At 40.6% G+C, this 18,896-nt stretch overlaps 2 protein-coding genes across 2 annotated transcripts; both read left to right on the top strand.

Annotated features, from left to right (window-relative positions):
* The first annotated feature begins 3,894 nt into the window (after positions 1-3,894).
* abracl (ABRA C-terminal like) lies at positions 3,895-10,484 on the top strand. The gene is made up of 3 exons (XM_036550219.1): positions 3,895-3,987; positions 5,749-5,814; positions 8,939-10,484. The coding sequence occupies exons 2-3, from the start codon at positions 5,754-5,756 to the stop codon at positions 9,121-9,123; spliced, it is 246 nt and encodes an 81-aa protein (XP_036406112.1). The 5' UTR covers positions 3,895-3,987; positions 5,749-5,753; the 3' UTR covers positions 9,124-10,484.
* Positions 10,485-11,028: 544 nt separating this feature from the next.
* On the top strand, positions 11,029-18,596 carry heca (hdc homolog, cell cycle regulator). Its single transcript, XM_036550356.1, has 4 exons — positions 11,029-11,468; positions 14,574-15,677; positions 17,751-17,905; positions 18,432-18,596. Exons 1-4 carry the CDS (start codon positions 11,309-11,311, stop codon positions 18,594-18,596), a joined length of 1,584 nt encoding a protein of 527 aa, XP_036406249.1. The 5' UTR covers positions 11,029-11,308.
* Positions 18,597-18,896: the final 300 nt, after the last annotated feature.

Genomic DNA, 18,896 nt, shown 5'->3' with positions numbered 1-18,896 from the left:
CAAGTCAGCAACTCCCGACGTTCGTATCATATGCCACAAGTGAGTGAAATAAGCTTCGCATTAATCCTCTCCGCAGCTGTGTGAAGTTTTCGACTTATCCCCCTAGTTGCAGATTCTGTGAATGATGTTAGCAATAAAGTTTCAGGGTCTTAGAGGTCCTTCCTCTGTCAGCCAGCGCCGCCATTCCTGTACCCAGTGACGTCACTGCACAGACTGCGAGTCAGCCCGAGTGGACTCGGGAGGGGAGGGGTAAGAGAGACCCGGATGGAATGCATCAAAAGCGTGCCAGAAGAGCACTGCTTAGCAATTGCCTGCCATGCCACCTCCTGCTGGTCATTCTGCTGCCAAGGGCGTGCAGTGGATGGGCACTGAATGCCAAAAGCATGGACAGCTGCAGCATCTACACTGTTTTGCGTAGTGTCAGTAGAGTCATGGCTTCTCTCAGTCTTTTTCTCACCTGCATTTTTGTCCTCCATGCACAAGGTGCAAGATAAGTTTTCAATCAGATCAATTAGTACTGGTACTTTTGAAAATACTTGTCATGTTGATTTTCAGCAATCTATTGCTGTTTAGCTGGCACGATGGTGGTTAATCAAGGACAATTGTTGTGTCTTCATTTAAAAAAACATTAGATTAAAAATAGTGGCCATTGGTAGTGCCACTGGCCTTACTGGTAGAACTGAGGACAATCCTATTACTGTCATGTTACTTCTTCCCACATGGTCAACATCTGCTAGTGAGAGCACATGGCACAGTGGTGGCAGCTTATGCAAACAGGCAGGGGAAACTAGGGCCCCTTCTCCTTTGCAAGGTGGTCCATGACTTGCTTGTTTTGACACACGCACATCTGTTGTCTTCAAAAGCAATCCGCTCTCCTGGTGGCACCCAGGTGGCTGTAAATGCTGTAAAATTAGGTCTCAGGGATCACCTGGATGGCCAAATGAGCACAATACCAGGAAGGATCCACTGTCTCGAACCCAGGGCATGTTACTCCACCCCTTTCTACAGGAGATGAAATGGGCCTGCCTCTGAGAGAGCTCAGCTGTCATCTGCCCCAAGAGACATCATAAACTTGGCCAAATACATCATACAGCTGCCAGCAAATGCCATACACCTGGCTAGATACATCATACATTTGCCAACGCACACCGTGCATCTGACTACATATATTATACACCTCGCTAATACGTATCATGCACGTGGCTAATACTGTGTATGTCATAAACCTCGCTAATATGCACCATAAACCTGCAAGCCAACATCATACCACTGGCTAATATACACCATACGCCTTGCAACACACATCAAATACAGGATAGCACACATAACCTGTACATCATATACATGGTTAACAAACATTACTACCTGGCTAAACATGCCATGATCCATCTGAGCAAGGTATCCCAGACACTAACATTCTAATACAAGACATGCACACAATACACACAAAATTCTAATACAAGAAAAAGGGTTCAATTAACAAATATCTCAACTAACTACTCAGTTGTCTCATCCTGAACCATGCTGCAACTGCCAGCATTTACAGTATATTTGCAAATACAAAGCACTGATAGTGGTGATGGCAATAATTTTATAGGCAGTAGCAGCCTGCATCCCCACTTTCTGTAAACCCTGATTTTTACAGATGTAACAAATTGAAAAATGCAAGGTGATAAGTACGTTCATGAACGTATATTATTTGAGGTTGAACCAAAACACTGGGAAAAAATCCTTAAAATGAGACGGAAACAGAGTAGACTCAAACACAGTCTTGCATAGCGTAAATATTCAGCCCCTAGTGGACAAATCAACACACTGCAGTGTGATACAATTGATGGAACATGGAATTGTAGGTTGTTCTGTGTGCTCCTCAATGGGAAGGCATTGCATGAGCAAACCGCTTTGAAACTATTGATAGTATATTTCCTTGCACATAACCTATGCAGTCTAATAAATTATAAGATAAAAAGTAAAGAAGGATAGATTGAAATCTGTCTGTGAAAATACCCTAAATGGCTGCTATTATTTCATCAGAATTAACAGGAGATTAGTGTCATATCCCCTGCACATGAGGTTTGTAAATTCTGCCAGAGAGGGGGGCACTTATTAAAGGTAATATGCAGCAGGCTGAACATTCCTTCCTGAAAGCATTGATAACACAGACCTGTTGTTCTGAGGAATTCGATTTAATAAAAACACCACAGCATGTCATTGTTGTTGCACATTTTCTTTTTGTACATATCACAAGTTATGCAGAAATGGACAAACTACAGTGAAATTAAGCCTTAATCTATAGTATAAAAAGATGTTCGATACTTGCAGGTCACAATAAAATGTTCATCTTCTCACACTTTGCACTTAAAGTTCCCCAGCTTTCTTTCACTTTTTGGTCATTTTGCTTACATTACAATTACATACAATACCAGAAAAGTTCATAAACAAAATATATTCTCGATAGAAATTGCTGTTATTATAGATTAGCCAACCTCTTGGGCAGGGTTGTCTCTGGGTGACATAAGGCTTTCAGTCTGTGCTGCAGTTGTGATGTACTGAATTTGATTCAAAACCTGATAAAAGGAAAAAAATCCAGATGTAAGCTGTTCAAACGCTCTGAAGCATCATCAAAAATCCTGACTTTTCCCTGATTTAAGAACTGAAATAACTAATTGCTAAATGTCTTCATGTTAGTGCTAACAGTTTTCATGATATGGATATTCAGCCCCTGTTCATCAAACATCATAAGCAACACAGTATCAAGGCTCGGTTTCAGCATGTAGAAGTGAAACAAAAAAGCAATAATAATATAAATCTGATAGCTGAGACTCTGGATGATTAGCATCACATATTTAATTCTACTTGGTAATGAATTATTGATGAGAAGAATCACATTAAACACAGTGCCAAAAAAGCACGGTGATGAAAGAATCATTTTTGACCTATTTATAAAATAGCCTCAGGCGCAACGTCTTTCATTATATCTTCATTGCAAAACACTCACACAATGCTTGAATTGATTGTGGTTCTTAATGTGTTGTTTCTCTTACAGACAACGCCTTTTAATTTTAGGAAGAACTGAAAATAAGGTCAATGTTCTCTAATGCTAGGACTATGTATTATTTAGTACAGATATAACATAGGTCAGGTCACATGATTTCCAAAATCAGACAAAAATGATATGCATAATAATATCAATGCATTTTATACCTTTAGGTTATTCAGAAATGTAAAGCCTACATATTTACCTCCTGTCTTTTGTTTGCTTCGATTCTTGCTTGTGTGTGTCTATGTGTGTTAGATCACAGTTATGCACACATTTCATGAGAGGTGAACAGTGCATTGCCACAGGGAATGAGTGGGATCTATGTCGTTTAGATTTAATGTATACCATGTGAAAACAACTATTCAGCTATTAATTGTCATTTATATCGATGCAAGTCATACAAATATGTAATTAAGAGGAGTCTTGTCTTATACAAAATTAAGTGACTGTGAACACACCCTGCGCCAAACGTACACCAGAATTTAATAGAGAACTTTCACCTCGTGAAGGTCGTTATTAGTTTGTGTAATACAGTATAAGGAAACTGGTTTGCAATATGCTGCAAAGAAAATTGAGGATGGAATGGCATGCATTCTTGAATTTCAATGTCCTTATTCAATGAGAAAGAATTCCCTTTCTTCATACAACTTGGCTAAATTCGTATGCAACATTAACAACTCGCAACTTCTACGTGCGGACCCTTTTCACAGGTTATCCAGCACGTTTTCATGTATAGCAATGCTGACAGCGCCGGCATACACTGCTAGCCAACTGTATGCACCTATTCTTTATGATACGATGGGGCGGGGGTTCTGACGTCAGGTTATCGCCTTCTCATTGTATGGCACACAGCTTTTTCATTTCACCGACTTTATCCACTTCCTGCTCGTTTAGAAAGGAGTCGTGTCTTGCTACTCTGGAGCACTAGAACCGTACATTTTGCTTTGGTGAGTACAGCAAACATACGTGATTAGAAAATGGTATCGAATATAATCGCCGGGGAGATATTATGTTTAATACAAAGGTGCTTGCAACTTTGTGAAAGAAATACAGATTCTTTTAAACCGGCAGTTTTTTACGCGCGTCGAACTATTGAATGCAGTCTTCTCAGGGTTTTGTTCTGATATGAGGGGCACTGTGTTTCGATCACCAAGGAATAAGATATCTGCGTGTTTCAAAAGCGTGTTGGTCGTGTGTTTTAGCGGCGCATAATATATTTTCCTGTACCTCTCCATGCATTTGGGTGTTGGTGAGACGACCTACTTCCGCATAAAGTACACGGTATCTCACGTGAAATCCCGAGTTATGATGGAACTAGGCAAGGTTTTCAGTCACGGTCTATCTGCATTGCTGCATTAACGTTTAGAAATATTTTTAAGTCTGGGTTTATTTCTTAGTTTGTATTATTCAAAGGAGCAATGCGGAAAGGCGATGGGAGCGGTATTCTTCCGCATTAACCTATTTGCACCGGCAGGTTGTAATGAAATTGAAACCGGGAGAAATAACATTGGGAATGTTCCGAAATCTGGGAAGCAATTCAAGTGTTATTCCTCTCCACGAGGATCAGCCGGCATTATTCTAATTAGGTGGCCAGAAGAAAATACAATACCTTATATGGCCATGAATTTCTTTCTAACTAGTCACTGCTTGTTCACGTTGTTGGTTTAAAGCAGGCGCTGTGCAGAACCGCTAATCTACTGGCACGTTTCTCTTGGTCTGATCGCGTCGCGTCTGCGCAAATTTGTACAGAAGCGGTAACGACATGCATCGCTCACAGATGACAAAGCCCGTTGTAGTAGATGATCCACATGGAATGAACATCCGTGGATCTGCCCAGAGGCGACTCAGATATGACCTAGCGGAGCTCAGCCCTTGTGATACAAGGATGTGTCTGTTGGTTAAGTTATCCGTGTGTACTAATGACATAACGATTAAACTGAATGCAGAGTTTCAACCAAGAAGTCATGCCTGTCCAGAACAACATCAAGTTTCTCCTGCCTCTGCCTCTGCTAACTTTTGGATGACTAAATTGACATTACAAACTGTAGTGGGGTTGTAGGGTCCCCTGGTTCTGGAATGCTTGAGATGTTTTTGGGTTTTATCTTTATCTTTGTTGCTAAATACATAATTTGATTGAATATTCCACTAAATTTGTGCATGTGACCAAGTGCTCGAGGTAGTCAGCATTTTATAATTCAGTCCAAATCACCTGTATTAATTTAGCTTTATTACTGATCCAATTATGCAATTGCAAGCTCCGATGGAATGATAATCAGAAACCTCTCTGGAGCTGGAAGACCAGGGGTACTTACCTTTGCTGTTGTGTCCCACATAGCTCCTTCAGAGTAACAACAGTGTATTCCTTTTTCCACTAGATGGCAAAAGGGTTTGTGAAAGGGAATCCACCAAAGTAGTCTTAACTGCAGTTATAGCTTTTCTTCCATGAAAAAGAAATATTACTTAACAGTTAGACATTATCTGTGTAATAAATTCAATCATCTAATCAGGTTAAAGTGGAGAATTAACTGCGTGAGTATTCTTGTACAATTGAGCAATGTTTAGTAAAACACATGCAATATGAGTCATTTTCTGCCTCATTCTCATTGTTTAACAGTGATTGCCTGCTGAGGTTGGGAGCATGTTGATTTGGGCTCATGTATTGTGTTAACAGTGTGTTGTCTGATTCATTTTGTTTGTTTGACTTCCAGGGACAATGAATGTGGATCACGAGATAACCCTGTTAATTGAACAGATCCGTAGGCTTGGCAGCAAAAGTAAGTATTGAACCAAGCAATGCCAAAGTAGGAAACCAGCTAATGTTGCAACAAGTAACTGTGAAGTGTGTGCAGTTCTCACAGTCTGCATTCAGGGGCAACCATGCAGCAAAGTGTCAGCTAAGAGCCATTCAAGCCCTTGCTGTTTTTGTTAAATTTCTGTTGGTACATTTGCATTTGATACATTTTTACTGTATCAGCATTTAACTGCCCCTCACTCCTGCCCTGCATACCAGTTTTTAAAATAGTGTAATAGAGACACATTTGTAGATTTTTTGTTCTACCACTGTCAGTGTGGAAGCTAACTTGAAACCTAATGAAACATGAACACTGAGACTGACTAATGCTACTACTTGTCTGCATCAGTGTCTGTACACCTCTTACAGTTGTTTTTGTTTATTGATTACTACTATCATACTCAATTTTAGTTAATGGCAGCAATGGATTTATCACAAAATAACACTCTAGTGTAGTCTGACCTGTTCATATAAAAAGGGTTAAGGCTGCTTGTTTGAAGAAGTCAAGGGTTCACATGATAGGTAACCAGCTACTGTTCATCTGGCTAATTGTTAATTTAATGAACAAGGATTCTTTGACTGCATGAGACCCCTCAGTGCCGTCACTCAGTGCTCAGCTGTGCATCTCCACCTGCATACCCTGCAGCAGACTACCCACAGAGCAGCCTTGTAAATTAGCATCTCCAACCATGTGAATGCAGCTAGTCATTAAGGAGCTCTGAGCATTCTTGCACAGTCTGGGATCTGCCATTGACTACCTGTGCATGCACATTAACATTGGAATGTTAATATTAAGTTATTCTGACATGGCTCATGTCAACACCCTAATAAGCCGATAAAGTATAATTTCTTCTGGTTATGGTAAAACCCAAATAGGATGTGAAATATTCCTCTGTTAAACAGAATATTAATTCATGTAAACACATTTTTTTGCAATATTCATTATAAGACATTCTGTATCTCTGTGCTTTATCAAAGTTTTGCAAGAAATCTTGGACTTTATGCTCCAGAGGTTATGGCAATAAGAACAAAGTATGCAGGGTGTATGTGACAGAAAATTTAGAGAAACATAAGCAGCCGTGAACAATATTTATTTATTCATACAGATCTGTTCTCAGGTAATCTTAGCTGATGAGTTTCTTCTTTATATCAAAAACATGAAAATGACCAGTACTAGTCACCCATTACTCCTTAGAGTACATAAGAGGCAAATCATTTCTAATTTACAGTGTCTTTGTATCTGTCACTGGCAATACAGGGATTTGAGTGCCATCCATGCACCCTATAATCTGAGGAATGTGCTGGATCCATTCAGATCTCCCAGAAATATATCATGCTTCTTCCAAAACAAATGCTTTAATCAACCAGTTTATCAACGAGCTGACCATGCCTTCACAGAACATGTGCACAAATTTCTTAATATTGCATATGGGGGCACTATATTGATTCATGACCATACAACACATTGCACAGCTTCCCAGTTTGTAGAGGACAATAGCAACATGCATGGAAAGTGTCATGGATACAAGCATTGTGGCACTGCAGTGTTGCATCATTTCACATCATTTGGTGAATGAGGTTTGTGACGTACAATCGACTTTCTCCACTCTGCATCCGTAAATGAACCCCTTCTGCACCAATACCTGGCTGCTTACTGTCTACAAGTGTCTTAACTGGCAAATTGTGGCAGATATATCAAAGTTCTTTTTCCACATGCTGTTGTCTGCCATTGTTGAGGATATTTATTAGAATGATTGTTCACAATTAGCTGTTTTGCAAAAGTGTTGAGAAAATAGTGCAACATAATGCAAAACTGGACACCCTCTTAGCTGTTCTATCAAATAATAATATTAGCAGGAACATTCACATCTGTCCTTTACAGGGCTTATTTAGGAAACTCTAATGACCATGTTTACAGGAATATTAGTGACAGGTTTATTTTTTGGTGCCTGTAAACAACTTATTGGGAATATGATTGGAACCAGATGAAGGGCCATTATCTGATATACTGTGGACATGTACATCATTGTGTATAATATGACTTCATGTAGTTTAGTTCCATTTTAATTCAGTTATGATCAGATGATAAAATTAGCAGTTAAAAAATACTTTCTGTGTATGGTTCCTTTCCTCTGTTTTGATATGCTTCATGTAGCAACACAGTATTCCAAAGTGAAAGGCATTTGTTGCACAGTTAATTTATAGTAACCATGTGCCACAGCGTGGGAATGAAACCATCCTGATTCCACAATGTAAAAATAAACATGCCCTACCTTGCTCAGCCCACATTTGACCAGGTAGTGTGTCATTATGGGAAAGAGAGCTGAGAGAAACTGGACTGTGGTATACCTGGAGGTACTATAAACCTGACACAGTCTGGCTATGTGCATGTTAATATGATTCTGGACTGGGGTAAAAATGCCATTTCTATTGAAATTTTCAATGGGATATTTAACCCCAGCAGTGGCAATAAGGTGGGCATAGGTCCCCAACAACCTCAAGAACATAACCAGGGAAGTCAGAATGTTTACATTCAATGAGCCTATATTTGACCCATTTGGTCTTTTCATAGTGTTAGTGTGGTCCCCAAGCTGAAACAAGCTACTGATAATTAATATTACTTCTATTAGCTATTTGAACTGTTACAGCCCTTTGTTGCATCATTAGTTTTGATGTGATCACATGTTTGTTGTGGTTCACCTACAATGTGATCTTGTGTATGGTTTAGCCACAACAGACCTGATTAGTTTAATGCAGTATGATCATCCTTTAAGTTTTTTTTTTTTAGCCACAATATACCATTTTAAATACATTCATCATATCATAATGTCATGCCTGTTCCCTTACATCTTACTATGCTTTTCTTTCCCATGAGTCAGTGTAACTGCATTTGCTGATGGACTGAAAAATTATTTGGAACAGCTGAATGAAAGCTTAAATGACAGAATTGTAATAAAAGCAGAACAGCTCACTACAAAAAGTAGTGTATGACAATAAACCACGAGCTAATGACACAGAGCCAGGTACTTCTGTGAAGAACAGGTCGAGGCCTGTAGCTCATTCCGGAATTCAGATTTGGGTTCTAACAGAAGCTTTCTCCATTGCAGATGCAGACGGGAAGTACAGCGTTAAGTTTGGAGTTCTGTTCAACGATGACGAATGTGCCAACCTCTTCGAAGCGATCGTCGGGACACTGAAGGCCGCCAAGAAGAAGAAGATCATCACGTTTGAAGGGGAGCTGCTCCTGCAGGGTGTCCACGACCACGTTGATGTAATACTGTTGCAAGACTGAGGCTGATGGATGTAAATGTATTGTTTGAAAAAAAGTCAAAATTCAGGTTTACAACTGAGGTAGTATCGTGAAGTGTCAAACAAGTTACAAACAATCAGCATTTTATATATTTTCAGGGCAAATAATCATGAATTTGAAATTGAATTTTGTATCTTATATTGGAATGTTAGTTTTTATTCAAATAAGGAACATTTCTAAGGAGAGGAGATGTATTACAGATATCTTTGGTGAAAAGAAAACTAATACCCACATATGGTCTGCAGTCTGCTGATTTAAATTTATTGTTTACATGTTCATGTTGCTACCTCATGGACTTTTGGATATGGACTTTTTGGACCAATTCTTTTAAGAAAATGGGTGCAACTAAGGAAGTGGGTTTAGATAATGTGTTTTTAAATGCCATTGCTCACATCACACAGGTGTTGTTAAAGTTAGTGAATGTAAACCATGGTGTATTCACAAAGTTTGCTAACGCACAACTGTCCTTACCTGTGGGGCCATTAAAGACAAGTAGGCCAACACAGTTCTTGTGCAATGCTGATGTCTTTCTACAGTCTCCCTTAATAGGGTGACTTGTGCCAAATAAATTGTTGGTTTTGTAATGTTTTCTCAGGACTGAATCAACATAACCAAACATACCTTCCATTTAACCTGTGCTTAAATGAAACCTCTCATTAAGAATATAAAAAGTCGATCTTTTGTATGTACACAAAGTATGGTTACATTTTCCATATTTGGTTTAGAAAGCTTTCTATTTTAATGGGTTGGGTTGTTTAACAGACAGTGCTTTAATCATTCCTAAAACATCTCAGAGCTGTTGAAATCATAAGCTACAAGTACACAACAGAATGCCTTGAACATTTACAGTATGTCTACGTTTACTTGATCATAGCTTGTTGAGGTGAACTTAACTGATGTAAGTCTCCATTAATGTCTCTTGGCAGTGGTTTTATTCCATCCTAGGATGCCTTTAAATTGTGCTGATCTGAGAATATGTCAAAATATGTTCACATCAACAAGGTATGTGGACCTGTAACATGAACAGGCCATTCGTTGTGGATTTTTTTACATGATTTTGAGCAATACAGACTGTACCAGTGCATTAAGATGTGCTCAGGTGTGAGTGATGTGTGTTTTTCATGTCATTCATTTGATTCATGCACGTAAATCTACACTACCTGGTGTGAAAGAAATAGACTGAGGTAGAAAGCACTGGAAAAACAAATGGAGCCCCTGTTTGTGATGATGCACTTGATCAGTGGGCAGTTTTTGCCTTGCATCAGGAAAAAATGTATTGGCGAAGTATATTAAAGCAATGAAATTCCAAGTATTACAGAACACCTTGAAAATAAAGAATACACTGACCATTCAATGATTCAAAGTGTATGTGTTCATATTTTATTTGTGTCATTCTCTCTCTCCCTCTGTGTCTCTCTCTTCCTCTCCTTTCATTCTCTCATTTCCCCATATCCCCAAAAAAGTGACCTAAATAACTCTGCACGTTTAAATACAGGTCATGCCCCATATGGAATACAACATGTATTTTAAAATGATGGTGAGTCTTATTCCAGGTGTTATGACATAACGAACTGTCTTTATTTAGCTGGTTGAGAAAATGAGACATTTAGGTCGACAGTTATAGACCAGGCAATGGCATCTGTTGCACGTTGTGTTAAGAGAAAATGCATCCAGGGATTGTGTATATACACTGCTGCAAATGAGCTGAAATATGACGGAAGACCAGCTACCCCGCACGTTCAAAGACTGCAGACACCTGAAACTCGTGAAGGGCGTTATTTCATGTCTGGGACATGGCTTGGATTCCCCTTCTCGCCCGAACTTCTTGACTTGGGACTCCCTTGCCAGGTCTATTAATAACTCGCAGCCAGTGGGCGGGGGGAGGAGCCGAGTGTCGTCACTGAGGCAGGAGGAAAACAGCGCCTGACCGTTCGAGATTCAGAAGAATCAAAACAAGAGACAGACACGCCTTCGTCGTGTACCTTCGTTGACAGAACCGCAAAAATCTGGATGGTGAAATAGCAGTAAAAGGCCGTGTCACCTGCAAAGGAAGACGAGGCAGAGAAAAGAACATCGCGTCCCATTAAAAGCGCTCGAAATGTAAACCGCGGAAATGAGAGACAACAGCTTTTGATAATCAGTATTCATTAATACCAGGAACACCACGATGCCCAACCAGAAAAACAACAAGGGGAAGAGAAACAAACGCACCAATAGTAGTGGAGATGAACAGGAAAATGGAGCCAGTGCGGCCGCAACAGGAGCACAGGCGGCAGCAACAACATTATTGGGGGCTACAGCTGCACCGTCAAATGAGAATACGAGTGGTAAGGACAACATTGACAACTAAAACGTGCATTACCTTGTACTTAAATTGATTGTAATTCTTTTTTTTAATATAGCTTCATAATCACAGATTAACGATTATCTACATGCAGTGCATATGCCTCATGATTAGCTAGCTAGCTAGTTGGCTGGCTACGTATCTGCGTGCATTAATATGGCATTGTTTTTATCCCGGAATATGCAACGCCTCTGCGAACGTTTACTCACTTGCAGGAACTTGTCCCAGGTGCTTGTCCTCGTGCATTGTGCTGTTTTTTTGCATTCCATTATTTATTTGATTTGCTTTATTCAGGCCTTGTATTGTTTACTGCTGAGCAGCATCTTGCACGTTCTGCACAGCTGGGTTTTTAACACAAACGATTCAGGTAAGATGCCTTACCTGACGTTTCTTACGTCTTATTTAGGACCTCGACCGATAGTAAATATTTCTGTGGTATTGAAGATTTTTCCAGGTGAATTGAGAGAAAAAAAATGAACCAACAAACCCAAACGTTTTGCACAAGATTGCATCGTAAATTAATTGTGTTCTAAATTACCGACGCGAGATGCACATTAATTTGACAATACAGTATGTTTAATGTAGGAATGTGACTTTTTCCAATGTTGCAATCATACAGAGTTGTCAAGGTAGACGCATTTAATATGCGGAAGAAAGCATAGATTGTGCAGAATATGCCTGCTAAAAGAAACCTGGGTCTATGTTTACATTGCATAACCTGCCTGATACCCTATAAGTGTATCAGGCATTTCCCTATATTTCTGCACATCCAAATGGTGAGGTCTGGACTGTTAATCTTTTCATTGTCTCAACTGAGATTAAAGAAAGTTACAATTTTATTTGAAGTGCAATCTTTGCACCCCAGCAAAACTTTACAGGCCTAGTCTTAAATTGAGACTTTAATGCAGCTTCCCTCAAGGTTAAATGGAGTGCTTGACAGTATTTATAAGCCTGCACATCAGAAGATGCAAGGTGTTTCCCAAATAAAAGAAATCAACCATATTCCTTTATGTGTAGTCCTATAAATGAATGACTGCAGAGGGCAGTTCTTCAGCAAGGCCTGCATCGTGAAACAGTTATTTTCCACACTTGGTATTCTGTGCTCATTTTGTTTTGCTTTGACAGTGCATGAGGTTTGTATGAGTAAAGAATTCCTGGTGAGCAAGGGATTGTCTGAAATGAAGTCTTGCAATGGAGTTGTAACATGGACCTAATTGACAGAGTGAGAAGAAAATATTAAACTGTGTTCATTACACCACCAGGTTGGGAGTACTTTAGTTACTCAGAGGTCTCCTTTACACAGCCCATCCCAGCCAGTTCTCTAGGCAGCCTACCCCTTGGTACTAACAGCACAACTGCCCCCATGAGTATTTGCTCACAATTATGCACAGAGGTGAATGTGGGTTTGCCAGTGCACACAGCCATAATTTACCCCTACATTCATTTCTAGGAAACAGTTGTAATAAAATATCCCTGGATTCCTGCTTTTAAATACTTCTTTCTGGTATGTCTCTTTCATATGTTATTGTAAGAAACACAAATGTCATGACTGATGTTCAGACTGAGGTACAGTATAGCGCCAATGGTGAATGCAGATGTCAAGTTATTCTGATGTAGATAAACAGTTAATACATTCCTGATTTTTCAAGCTGTTGCGTCCATTGTATCACAGGTGGTGATGGGTAAGAAAAGCCAAAACCGTTTGCTGCTGAGGGCAAATGGGCAGTGACACTAACATGACACAGCATATTTAGAGAATTATTATGTCAAACTGAGTTTGTGGAAAAAAATATAAATGAAGATGAAACAAAATCCTTTAGAAAAGATTTGGGGAACCTCACTGCATACTCTGCATGGTGTGAGTGTACAGGTCATGTAGCTGTATTTTAGAATGATGGGTAAGTTGACGTAAAACCGTACTTCGTATTGTAGTATCATGTTTCAAAGTAGAGAACCAGTCACTGTTCTTACAGAGACCATAACAAATTTCATAAATGTATTAAATGTATTACATGTTACAGCTGTACAGTATTGCAGTTTGAAAACTTGATTTGTTACCGGAGGGTTGAAAAAACCCTACACTGAGCCCTACCCTTCTACTCTTGAACAAGACATTTAATGCGAATAGCTTCAGTAGATATCCAGTTAATACAAACCTATAATATGCTAAATGTAGGCTATGCGATCTGCTGTGGTTCAGGGCATCTGTTGAGCAGATGAATAATGCAAATGGTATCACTGTTTGATTTATGTAAAATATTTTAATATATCTAGTTATGCCAAGTGGCATAATCAAAAACCTGGGCTGTTTTGAAAAGCAAAGAAAAAACATACTTGGTGAGCACCTAAGCTAATAGGAGTGTTTGTGCCACGTCATTGTAGCTATGATTTTTCACAGAAAGTGTCTCAGAAATAAATCAGTGATTCATTCAGTTTCAGACATAAATCATGAATTGCAGAAGTGGAGTGTGAAGGTACAGAAAGTTGATGTTGACTTTTCGTTAATTGCTGTCTGACGTCCTTTCACAAATTGGTGAAGGTCACTTTTTTCAGCATTTTATTTTAATGGAGCCATCCACCCGCCACATGACTGAGCCACCTGGTAGATGTCTTCTTGGGCTTGGGCTAGGGGACAACATTTATAGAGTAACAACAGCCTAAGTCTTTCATATCCTTGCTTGTTGTTGGGTTTTATGGCAAAAAGATAGCATCTGTTACAAGGCTGGCAGTTGGTAAGTCACTCTGGATAAGAGCGACTGCTAGCCTAAATGATAAAAATGTAAATGTATGTTCTGTTTTCTACTGTGAATACATGCCTACTGAGGTGCCTCATATGAAAAAGCCACTATGCTTGTTGTGTTTTCAGTGCTTTTATTGTTTTAAATTGTATAATAGTGTTGCCAAACACCAGAGGTTTATATTAACTGGAATAGAGTAGGCTATCATGAGAACATTAAACAAAAGGCCCTGTATCTTATGAACATTCTACTTCCATGTAGCACAGATAAATCACATCATGTATGTCTTTCCCTGTAAAAGAACATGATTGTTCACCACAGTGATTATCTTCTGTTTTTGTACCCTGCAGAAGCCCCATGCGCCACACCTCTGGTGTGCAGTCTGGGCAGACCCATCGACCTGGAGAAGGATGACTATCAGCGGGTGGTGTGCAACAGTGAAACCTGCCCCTACGGCAACTGGATGCACCTGCAGTGCTTCTATGAGTGGGAGAGCAGCATCCTGGTCCAGTTCAACTGCATCGGCCGGGCTCGCAGCTGGAACGAGAAGCAGTGCCGGCAGAACATGTGGACCAAGAAGGGCTACGACCTAGCCTTCCGCTTCTGCTCCTGCCGCTGCGGCCAGGGCCACCTCAAAAAGGACACCGACTGGTACCAGGTGAAGCGCATGCAGGACGACCGCAAGAAAAAGGTCCTGCCCGAGAAGAGCCTGGGCAAGTCCTGCAGCTCGGCCAGCGGGGGCGCGTGCGGCGGCGGGGCTGATCCCTCTGAAGACCCCAAAAAAGGCCGGCACAGTGCAGGGAATAAGCTGGCGCACAGGACGTCCAGTCAGGAGCTGCCGCGTCGGCAGTCCATAGACCGGCAGAACTCTCAGGAACGGGGTCCCAGCGGGCTTTTCTGTGGCAACAGCCTGGGCCCACGCTCACCCTGCGACTCCCCCGGTCAGTCACCCCCTTCCGGTTTCTCCTTCTTCTCCCCGCCTGCCTTCGGCGGGCCCCGCGGTTCGAGGCACCTGGGCGAGTTCCTGAAGAACGCCGTCCACCTGGAGGGCCACCGGAAGCACCTGGTGGGCGGAGGATTGGTGGGCCGCGGGGGCGGAGGGCACAGCCTGGAGCACGGCGCCGCCCTGCCCCTGCCCCGCCTCGCCCCGGGCGACAACCCCGTGCAGTTCCTGCGGAGGCTGGACCTCTCGGAGCTGCTGGCCCACATCCCCAGACACAAGCTGAACACCTACCACGTGCGCATGGAGGACGACGCCCACGCCGGCCAGGGGGAGGAGCTCCGGAAGTTCATCCTGTCTGCCCTCAGTGCCAGCCACAGGAACGTGGTAAACTGCGCCCTGTGCCACCGCGCCCTGCCTGTCTTCGAGCAGTTCCCGCTGGTCGACGGGACGCTGTTTCTGAGCCCTTCCCGTCATGACGAGATCGAGTACGACGTGCCCTGCCACTTACAGGGTAAAGACGTTTCCTTTTTTCTCTCTCTGAGCCCCCTCCTCCCAACCCATCTTCACTTTAAGCTGTCAAATCAATTTCACAAGTTATCCATATAGATAGTTGTCAGACAAATGTTGGCCTGTTGAATTGCATTTTATGTTATCGTACAGCATAGATTTTGGAAGCAAGGGGTCTTTGGTGTTGGCTTCTCCTCCAATGCAAATTTTTGTGAAAAGGATTTATGATAACATGGTGAGTGTTGGAGGCTGCAGAGTGTTGAAACTGTCACTGCTTATCTACAGTATTCAAAAGAGCTCTCTGCAAACTGTTGAATTTTCTCATTGTTCTTTGCAAGCAGCATTACAAATGTACAAACTGCAAATGTCACAAACTTAATATCTCCCTTGGCTGGTAGATTCATAAAGGACAATGGTTACCCTCTAAAACCATACTGCAGAAAATGTTTTATGAAGTTTTATGAGTTCTCTGAATGAACTCAGCCATAGATTTTTAACAGGATATGAAGACAATGTGATGAAAATGTTATCAGCCCCTTTTCAGTTCCATTATGAAAAACTACACAAACCATTGTAATTCTGGCACTGACTCAGACCTTCAGATGAAGAAGTTTGTCAACCTTGGGACCAAATTGAAGAGACATTAAAGATTTTATTAATATATACTCCATGAGGCAAGGACATTGCAAATTTGTTCCAAGTCATGGTTGCTATGACGCCCTGCACACATTCCAAGCTGCCAAGCAAGATTACCATGACATGATTATTATCATTATTACCACTACATGATAATTATTAAGACCATAACATTGTTAGTATTACTTATTTGCCTAGCAAACACCCTCTCCCAGGGTTACTTCCGTAGCTTGCATTTCAAACACTATCCATTTATACAGCTGTGCATTGTGTGGAAGCAGCTCAAATTTAAATGCCTGGCTGAGAGTCATGGCAGCAGTGCCACACCTGAGACTCACAGACCACAGCCCTCTCATGAGCCATTTACATACAGTTATTTGTATGCTTGCTCAGTTCTTCCACAGTTGTCTTCTTTAACTGCAAATATTTGTATTTGCAAGATTTTAAAAGTAGAGTGCTTCAGTCCCCCAGTATCCAGGCACCTCACATGAGTATGCATTGGCTCCACCAGTCAATTTTAAAATGTTAAAATGAAGTGTTAAAAGAATCCAGTGTTTAAACAATTCATTTTGTGTTCAATGGACTGTTGTATCGTAGTATATTTGGCTTCTGTCAGATTGCACAAGTTAACTTGTGGTAGGACTTGAATAACCTTATGCTCACACTCACTGGTCTGGGAGTGTTGTTAGCCTCGTCTGACACTGTTGCTTGTTAAATTGAATGGAGACACTTATGTTCTATTGTATATAGATATGTATATAGATATAGATATAGATATAGATATATGTATATAGATATTGTATATAGATATATGTTCTATATCGACAATATAGCTATTGAAATCGCTCTACTATAATTAAAATAGTTTTGAATAGTTTTTCAAATGCATGGCGAGGTCTTGCAAAGAAGTCAGTTTGACTGCTTGAAGTTACAAATGTTAAACAAGCAAAGAAAGATTCAGTCTCAAAAGTGTGATTCTATGCTGACAAGACTTTGAAATGAAAGTTAAAGTTTAAAGTGTGGTTGCAGACTGCACACTCAAACCTGGCAGTGTACTATAAGGAGTGCACAGATGATGCACATCTAATTATAGTTTTCTTGGAATAGCACTACTGGAAACAAGAAAAAGTAACCAAATTTGCACATTTCGAGTAGACAACATCCCTGTTAATGTGTCTCCGCACAGACATAAAACAGTGTCTATCAATGTCAACTGCATATATGCACATCTTCAGTAGATCTATGCAGACGATGTGTATGGAATAGAAACAGTTGTTTGATGGTGTCACCTTGATCTTCAGGCTCCTGTTTGCATGACAGTAGATGCTGTGCCGTGTGTGTGTGTGTGTGTGTGTGTGTGTGTGTGTGTGTATATGTAGAATATGTAATTTTATTGAGGAAATGGCACTTATTTTTAAATATCCTTGTTTGGGCCATCTAGGACGTCTGATGCACCTGTATGCGATTTGTGTGGACTGCCTGGAGGGAGTCCATAAGATTGTCTGTATAAAGTGCAAGTCACGCTGGGATGGGAGCTGGCACCAGCTAGGCACGATGTACACGTATGACATACTGGCTGCCTCGCCATGTTGCCAGGTGAGTTTACTAAACCCTGAGGCCCATCTGAAGTTGAACGTGCTTACAGCCTCCTGTCTTGAAGTGGCTGGTTGAGGCCTTCTGCATCTAAAGGGGAGAGATCCCGCCGTGGTAGTGTCCTCACATTGACCTTAATTTTAATATGACATCAATGTGCTTTTTCTGTGCGAGTTTAGTTTAGTTCCTTTTGAAACTGACACAAGCCTGTGGCTTACATAAACTTATTTTTGCTCAGGTACAATGGTGATATGTAGTTTCTTTTCAGTTCTGTGTTAGAATATTAGAATATGTAGTTTATATTTAAAAAAAACACTCTTGCATAAATATATCTAAATGTCATAGGGCAAAACATATTCAGGTTAGACTGAATGTAGAATGAAGCGCGTTGTTTCATTATGCCCACATGGGTATATATTCTAGGGTGCCCATCTTGTAGATATGCGTTTTATCTTCCCTTGTCATCCTTGTTAACCAGGCTGTAGGATGTTCTAATCCCGCTGCTCTGTCGCTCGTCTCTCCCTGTTAGGCTCGGCTGAACTGCAAGCACTGCGGAAAGCCGGTCATAGACGTTCGAGTGGGAATGCAGTACTTCTCAGAATACAGTAACGTGCAGCAGTGTCCTCACTGTGGGAACTTAGACTATCATTTCGTCAAACCATTCTCTTCCTACAAAGTCCTGGAAGCCTATTGACGAATGCTGTGTTTGCATGCTAGTGCTGTTTTCATTTTCCTTTCTCTAGGTAACCTTGTTTTGGCTCATAAAACAAAGATTCGTTTTCAGGATGCTTTGTCCATTGTTATTATTTTTTTTTTTTATAAAGAAATGATAATATAACATACACATACCAAGAAAGTATCTTTTCTAATTAAAAAAAAAGTTTAACAAATGTTCTTTGGTGTATATTCATAAGAAATCTTGAAAGTTTTTGAAATTATGACGTAAAAAGAAAAAACACAAGCAACGAAAAACAAACTGTGACAAGTGAATGTA

The sequence above is a fragment of the Megalops cyprinoides genome, chromosome 17 (assembly GCF_013368585.1).
Source record: "Megalops cyprinoides isolate fMegCyp1 chromosome 17, fMegCyp1.pri, whole genome shotgun sequence".
In the NCBI taxonomy this organism is placed as follows: domain Eukaryota; kingdom Metazoa; phylum Chordata; class Actinopteri; order Elopiformes; family Megalopidae; genus Megalops; species Megalops cyprinoides.
The sequence above is the reverse complement of the archived record's forward strand: the minus strand, read 5'-3'. Positions and strand labels throughout refer to the sequence as shown.

What these genes read in the sequence shown, in the direction of transcription:
- abracl (XM_036550219.1), top strand. Translation starts at nt 5,754, where the DNA reads ATGAATGTGGATCACGAGATAACCCTGTTAATTGAACAGATCCGTAGG. An exon ending in CCGTAGGCTTGGCAGCAAAA is followed by an intron (nt 5,815 to 8,938) that starts GTAAGTATTGAA and finishes TCTCCATTGCAG; the next exon opens with ATGCAGACGGGAAGTACAGC.
- heca (XM_036550356.1), top strand. Translation starts at nt 11,309, where the DNA reads ATGCCCAACCAGAAAAACAACAAGGGGAAGAGAAACAAACGCACCAAT. An exon ending in GTCAAATGAGAATACGAGTG is followed by an intron (nt 11,469 to 14,573) that starts GTAAGGACAACA and finishes TGTACCCTGCAG; the next exon opens with AAGCCCCATGCGCCACACCT. An exon ending in CGTGCCCTGCCACTTACAGG is followed by an intron (nt 15,678 to 17,750) that starts GTAAAGACGTTT and finishes TGGGCCATCTAG; the next exon opens with GACGTCTGATGCACCTGTAT.